Below are 8027 nucleotides of genomic sequence, written 5' to 3'. Positions count from 1 at the left end.
TGTCATATGCATTTAACATCCTGATATAATTTGAATGTCAGTATTGCATAAGGGAATGAAGTTATAAACACCTAATTAGTTAAATGGCTGTGAATGGCTTTGCAATAAGAAGATGTTATTTAATGGTGTCATTTGCTTGTGCTTTTACACAAGGCAGGCCAGTAAGCACATTTCAGCTCCAGTTTTATTCTATATGGCCTGGCTAGAAAACTTTCACATTGCAACCAAATCTAGCCAGTTAACCGTGCGTGTAGATTGTAGGCTATGTCATAATAGTCTATGTCATAGTCTGTATTTGACTAGATTTGGTTATTAAGACTGGCTAGATTTGGTCCAGGAGAATTATACAGTTGCAAAGCAATAGTTTAAAAGTTATTATTATTAATAACGACCATTATTCGTTAGCATAAGAAATTAAAGCTTTGGCTGAGCCTTATGTGGGATTCGATCCTTTACCTCAACGGTCCGAAAGCAAGGACATTACCAGTGAGCCACCAACGAAGTAGCCACAATGTGTGTATGTGAGGTTTTGATTGGCTAGTGTAGCTGAATGTCCGATGGGGAGACATTGTTTGTGAGCTTGGAGCATTTGTAATGATGTAATCAGGCAGGAAAAAGATGAAGGAAAAAAACGCAAAATCTCCTAAATTTGGGCCTTTATTGTGCGGACCTGTGAAGTTGTTAGTGAATTCTGTCAGTTGACATGACCAAACAATTTGACTCTAAACTAAAATTCATTAAAATGCATTGTACAGTAGGCTGGCATTCTTTGTTGCTTATAACTGTTTTTTAATTTCCATAGGTCAATGCACTAACAGTTTTTAAACCTTCTAACTATTTTTGTTTCATACTACTTGCCCCCGAATTGGAGACTTTGACCTGTTATATATACAGATTTCAGGATTATGATTTTCCATGCAAATGGTAAAGGAATAGAAAAAAATAAAATGTATTATTATTATTATTATTATTGTTATGTGTGATTGTGTTCTGCCATCAGTGAGTGTTCCTGTTTTTCTTACATAACATGATATGTGTGTCTGACACAGATTAATGTGGGATGTGTGTTACAGAGAGATGATCCAGTGAGCCTTGAGATTGGTTAATTACCTTTTTGAGTTTTTGGCCTCATGTGTATGTGTGAGAGAAACACAATGTGCGTTTGTGTCAGAGTGTGTGCGTTTGTGCTAGAGCAGAGGAGAGAGAGAGGAGTCATGGGTGGGGTTGGGTTGGTGGGGGGGCGGGGGGGTTTGGGGGGGATGGTGGGGGCAATGTGATGTCTGTGCATGACTCTGTATGTAGAGCTCCTGACAGCTGGACTCCCGTGAAAGAAAGTGTGGCTTCAGCATGTTGCTTTGACCATCACATCAGTACTGCAGACCTCTGCACATCCCTGCTTCCAGAACACGCCAAACAAAAAAAAAACAAAAAAACAGTGGTCAGTCCCCTATCCCGTGCCCTATCCCCCTGCCTACCGCCACCCTAACCTGCCCTCCCCCCCCACGCCCCCACACCCCCACACCCCCACGCCCCGTGAGGCTGAATGGAACACAGTCACGTGCATACCGCACTGCTACGGTCAAGTGCATTTGTTCTGGGGCGATTGTGTTCGTGCATTTTTGCCTCCATCGACAGAAAAGCGGAGGGGATAACTTTTTGGAATTCGGCGCCCGAGGGTTCTCTCCGACTCTCTCCCAGTCCAGGCTCGTAGGGGTCCTCCTGCTCTCCTCCTCTCCCGAAAAGCAGACCTTTAAGAGGGTGTTTTCTCCCCCCCCAAATACTCAGGTAAGAGGCCTCTTTGGGTCAGCTACAGTCGCCGTCATCTCTGGTCTCCCATTGGACGACAGACTGTTGTAATACGGCTATCAGTCTTCTAATTATATAATTATAGTTGTGCTATAATTGGCATAAAATTAAAATAGATTCAGTGTTGAGGACTGCCTTAAAGCCTGAAAATAGTTAATAATTTTAAAAAATGGAACGTGCAAAAAATATCACAATAGTAATAATAAAGACAAGCGCGTAAATCGTACTTCAGGGTTTAATGTGGTCATCGTTTTATGTTTACTGTGGATCAGGGAAGGAAACAAACAATATTGACTGCTATAATGGTGATTACAACACAACACACACAATATAAATCACACGCAAATATTGTCCACTGATATCACCTCAATTGTATGACCTGTGGATAAGAGAAATTGTATTTTTGCATTAATTGAAAAAAATGTGACCTAAATATGGCATATCATTATTTCTGGTAAGAAACAATGTGTGGCAAAAATGTGTTTCAGATGAAGTTATTTAGTACTTCAGAATAACTGATCGCAGCATTGCAAGTGTACAACAAACAGATTATAATTTGTGTTGCAAAATTACACATAGCTTTGGTCGCTATCTTGGGATGAGAAGTGATGTATTGTGTGTTCGTATATTTGTGTATGAGAATGAGAGTCTAGCCAAAGGCTGATGCTATGTTGCATTATGATAGCAGGTGCACAACTTGAGCCTTGGTTATTTAAAGTGAGAGTTGCTGCCTACGTCTATGAAATCAGTAACACTGTCACATATGCTATGCTATGTTATGAAAATGGATGCACACTGTACAGTATGCCAGTGATAGCGATTGCATGTGAAGATAGTGGTTCTGATGGCACTGAGCTCGGCGATTTGCGTTAGACTGCTTTGCATTCATCACATGTGCCATCTACAGTACCTCAACCTTGCGTGATTGTTTTAGGGATCAGCGTTGCACACTGATTCACTGATCTTTATCGGACGTGCATTACCGCTATTCACAAAGTCTGACGTGTGAACTCGTGTAGAGATGCTGAATGCAAGGAACGGTGAATCTGCAGAATCTGGCACAACGGCACAAAAAAAGGTCTGCCGGTTGCTGACTGCGTCGCCTGCGTGTCCGCAGTGTTAGGGTTAGGGTTAGGGTTAGGGTTAGGTCTGCCGGTTGCTGACTGCGTCGCCTGCGTGTCCGCAGTGTTAGGGTTAGGGTTAGGGTTAGGTCTGCCGGTTGCTGACTGCGTCGCCTGCGTGTCCGCAGTGTTAGGGTTAGGGTTAGGGTTAGGGTTAGGTCTGCCGGTTGCTGACTGCGTCGCCTGCGTGTCCGCAGTGTTAGGGTTAGGGTTAGGGTTAGGGTTAGGTCTGCCGGTTGCTGACTGCGTCGCCTGCGTGTCCGCAGTGTTCCGCGTCGTGCAGCCGCCGCGGTGTCGCTCAGGATGTACAGCTTCATGGGCGGGGGCCTCTTCTGCGCCATCGTGGGGAACATCCTGCTGGTCGTCTCCACGGCCACGGACTACTGGATGCAGTACCGCCTCTCCGGCAGCTTCGCCCACCAGGGGCTGTGGAGGTACTGCATGTCCGGCAAGTGCTACATGCAGACGGACAGCATCGGTGAGTGACGCGCGGCCTGCACGCGACATCGCGGACGCCACTGTGACATCACAGTGACACCGTAGTGACGTCACCGGGGTGACAGTAACGGTACAACACAGACACTTACTGTGACCTCACAGAAGCATTTACTACACGGTGCTGTGACATCACAGTAACAGAGCCACGCTAACGTAGATGGGACGTCAAGGTAAAAAAAAAAGAAAGAAAATCAGACATTTTTACAGACTGAATTTTCCCGACTGCTTTGTTTAAGTGATGGATTCCCTTCCACAAGCGGTCCCATCATTCCCCGGTTTCTCTCCGCAGCCTATTGGAACGCGACGCGCGCGTTCATGATCCTCTCAGCGATGTCCTGCTTTGCCGGCATCATCGCCGGGATCCTCTCCTTCGCCCACTTCTCTGCGTTCGAGAGATTCAACCGCTCCTTCGCTGCAGGGGTCATGTTTTTCATCTCCAGTAAGACACGGCGGACACGCACGCTCATTCTAACATGTCTCCAACATACAATGGGTGTACACGCATATCGTACAACAAGCATACAGCACCTATACCACTGGTGCCCAGTCGTGTGCAGTGAAGGACAGAGAATATGCAGGCTTTCCTTCCAACCTGCTGATTTCTGTAATTAACACACCTTCGACCAGAGAGCAGGGAACTAATTAGTGAGATCAGCAGGTGCAGCAATTGTTTGGAATTGTTTGGGCGCTACTGATCTGTATCATTAACCTACTGCTGATATACAACACGTAAACATGTACCTTAGTACCGCCAAGTACCACATGCACACGTTATGGATGCGTAGCTATGTTCATGCACAGATGTCATGTTACCTGCATGTAACACACAGGTATGGCTGATGTAACACACAGGTATGGCTCGTGTAACACACAGGTATGGCTGATGTAACACACAGGTATGGCTCGTGTAACACACAGGTATGGCTGATGTAACACACAGGTAGGGCTTGTGTAACACACAGGTATGGCTGATGTAACACACAGGTATGGCTGATGTAACACACAGGTATGGCTCGTGTAACACACAGGTATGGCTGATGTAACACACAGGTAGGGCTCGTGTAACACACAGGTAGGGCTTGTGTAACACACAGGTATGGCTGATGTAACACACAGGTATGGCTCGTGTAACACACAGGTATGGCTGATGTAACACACAGGTAGGGCTTGTGTAACACACAGGTATGGCTGATGTAACACACAGGTATGGCTCGTGTAACACACAGGTATGGCTGATGTAACACACAGGTAGGGCTTGTGTAACACACAGGTATGGCGATGTAACACACAGGTATGGCTCGTGTAACACACAGGTATGGCTGATGTAACACACAGGTAGGGCTTGTGTAACACACAGGTATGGCTGATGTAACACACAGGTATGGTTCGTGTAACACACAGGTATGGCTGATGTAACACACAGGTAGGGCTCGTGTAACACACAGGTAGGGCTTGTGTAACACACAGGTAGGGCTTGTGTAACACACAGGTATGGCTGATGTAACACACAGGTATGGCTTGTGTAACACACAGGTAGGGCTTGTGTAACACACAGGTAGGGTTCGTGTAACACACAGGTAAGGCTGATGTAACACACAGGTATGGCTCGTGTAACACACAGGTATGGCTGATGTAACGCACAGGTGTGGCTCGTGTAACACACAGGTATGGCTGATGTAACACACAGGTGTGGCTCATGGTACACGTGTAGCATACCTCTCGCTCCTCCTCTCCCCTCCCGCTGCAGCTCTCTTCGTTCTGCTGGCGATGGCCATCTACACTGGGGTGACGGTCAATTTCCTGGGGAAGCGTTTCGGCGACTGGCGCTTCTCCTGGTCCTACATCCTGGGATGGGTGGCCCTGCTCATGACCTTCTTTGCAGGTGAGAGGTCACGACCTTGACAGGTGCACAGCGAGTTTTCAAAGGGCGCACACACACCGCCTGTTCGATTGAACCGTCCATTCCCAGTCGCACTGTCTGTCTGTCTATCCACTGTAGACTTGTGGTGACTTTTGGGGAAAAGCCTGTACATTGTCTCTACAAGTCAGTTCCAAGCCAAGGCAAAGGTTCAGCCTGGCTCTTGTAATCGGTTCTTTCAAATGAAGAAATCAAGACTTGGCTGTTCTTTTGTGCCAGTTCTTCTGTGTTCTGCTTCTGATTCAGATCTTGGTTTGAATCACCCCAAAAAGCACCCTGGGATGCTTACTGTACACGGGGAAGATTGCAGAAGGGCTTTTTATATTTATTGTATTGTGCAATTACTGCAAATGCTTACATGATCTATCAGTTTTCTATTTAACCCAACATGGACACTTCAATAAGCTTGATAAACCTAACCTGGACCTTCAATAAGCTTGATAACAAGCACGGAACCGTCCAGACCCCTGCACGCCGTGGGAAAAAGGCTTGTGAATTCGGCTAAACGTGAACAAAACAATGCTCAATAAATCTTTTAATTTTTATCGGAGTGACTGCACGATGCCGTGCTGCGGTGTGAAATCTAAGAGCGCGTGTGTGTTTTTGTGTTTTTGTGTTTTTTTTGCGTCTCGCAGGGATATTTTACATGTGCGCCTACAGAATGCACGAGTGCAGAAGAGTGGCGGGCCCTCGTTAAGCGAAGAAGAGCGAAGAAGAGGAAAGAAGACGCGGGACGATTCAGTCCTTCGGGGAGAACCCCATGGCGCAAGGAGAAAGAAAGAAAGGGGGGAAAAAAGGATAGATGTGATCTTCGTTCTGGTTGCCTTTCTCAAACCTCTTCCAATAAAAATGAAATAAAGAAAAAAAAAACCCGGAGGAAAGAGGCAGATTTCACACACACAAGTGTCAATGCATTTGCACACACAGCGAAAGGAAAGCGGATGTATGCGGATTGTTTTTTTGTTTTTTTTTTGTTTTTTTCTCACACTGCCCCCCCCCAGCTTTTTCAATAAAGTTCCTCATCAAATAGATCTTGCTTACTGCAACTTGAGTGGATAAGCCAGCGCTGTTTGTCTATATTAACTTTCTGCTAGTAACAGCTGATTTGCATGTACACATATCTGTATATTATTATTATTATTATTATTATTATTATTATTATTGCATGTTACATATATATATCGGGGTACTTAAGCATTTTTTTTTTACTGGAGAAAACAGTGCCATTGGAAGTGTGTTTATTGAAGTATTGGGGGTACAGACTGATTCCGTGCCGCTCCTGTGGTCTCCCATAAAGAGCGGAGAACGGGGCCCGGGTTCGAGCCGCATGCGCGCGCTCAGAAGCGCGATGGCTCGCGGCTCAAAGGCGGACGCGGGAAAATAAACTCTCAGAGCGTTACCAGAAACCCTGGACTGACTTCATTTTGCTCTTTGATTGAACTGTCCCTTCTGTATGTTTCCGTCGTCCTTTCCCCTTACAGGGTTAACACACACGTTCCACATTATGCTGCATTTGGTGGACCCGGCTGTGTCTAATATGTAATACCGTCTTGCTCAGCTTTCTGATTGCGTCTGTCGTGTGGGATGAATGGAGCACATCGGCGAGAAAGCTCCAAGGGGAGCTCCAAGGTGAGGAGCACTCAAACCTGCAGGACCTCCACGGTGGAGGAGGTGGGGGGAGGGGAGAGAGAACAGGTTTTGTACAGCTGTGGGCTCTCTGTGATGAGACAGACACAGAGAACACATTGACAAAATGGTGCAAGAGAGCAGAAGTACATGCAATAAGTACTGACAAGCAGGGGCTTGTGGAAGGTGAGTTGTGAGTCGTGAGCGTGGGATTGTCCAGCTTCAAAAAGCAGCCTATCGTAGGCGCCTCATTATGTTCATCTGACACAGCTTCACAAAAGGAATTCTGGGAAATCTTGGACCAGTGGGGGGGAAAAAAACTGTATAATCATCAAACCACTGCTGAAAACAAAACCATGTGATCTATATTGAAATATAACAGCATGTAAATGTAAATATAATTCTGAAAACAAATTGTTATTATTCTGTCACCACTGGATGGAGCCAAGATAAAAGGGAATGAAACTGTTGAGCTTATTCAGTGCGCTCACATTATGCGGTTGCCCTAGCGATACTGACCACAGAAGTTTGAAAAGTGGAGCTCAGAGAACCAGAGAATCCAGCTGAGGAACTGACTCGTGGTTTTGATGATCTCACGGGCACTAGCCCTGACTCGTGGTTGACATCATTGCTCAAGTGGGCACAGTGTCACCAGGGAGGGGTGCTCGCCATGACCGCTGGTTCGTTGGAATTGCAGAACTGATTTGATGTCCTTGGTGGTGCCATGGTGGAAAAAACAAGGGGAGAAAAGAAAAGGGTAAAAAAAAAAACCCACAATTAAACAGTAACGTTGACAAACAAATACATATACTGCGATCTTACATAAAGTTATCATTTTTTGTGAGGCTTACTAGTGGTTTGTATCTTGCGGTGAGCCCTCTGAGGTTATGCTGGAGTAGTCTTCTTTGTACGGCTGTCTTTGAAACATCTATGCCCACATCATGCAGAGTGTTCTTGATATTTTGATGGTTGAAAAAGGGTTTTTCTTCACAACTGAAAGACTGCTGTGGCCACCCACTACAGTGGCCTTCCAAGGTCTTCCAGGTTGTTTGCTATTA

At 45.8% G+C, this 8027-nt stretch overlaps 1 protein-coding gene across 1 annotated transcript; it reads left to right on the top strand.

Moving 5' to 3' along the window:
• The first annotated feature begins 1627 nt into the window (after nucleotides 1–1627).
• Nucleotides 1628–6374, top strand: lim2.4 (lens intrinsic membrane protein 2.4). The gene is made up of 5 exons (XM_064348792.1): nucleotides 1628–1785; nucleotides 3194–3405; nucleotides 3715–3864; nucleotides 5173–5307; nucleotides 5979–6374. The coding sequence occupies exons 2-5, from the start codon at nucleotides 3231–3233 to the stop codon at nucleotides 6038–6040; spliced, it is 522 nt and encodes a 173-aa protein (XP_064204862.1). The 5' UTR covers nucleotides 1628–1785; nucleotides 3194–3230; the 3' UTR covers nucleotides 6041–6374.
• The last annotated feature ends 1653 nt before the right edge of the window (nucleotides 6375–8027 follow it).

Source organism: Anguilla rostrata, chromosome 8, assembly GCF_018555375.3.
Source record: "Anguilla rostrata isolate EN2019 chromosome 8, ASM1855537v3, whole genome shotgun sequence".
Lineage (NCBI taxonomy): Eukaryota > Metazoa > Chordata > Actinopteri > Anguilliformes > Anguillidae > Anguilla > Anguilla rostrata.
This window is presented reverse-complemented; position numbering and strand designations above follow the sequence as displayed.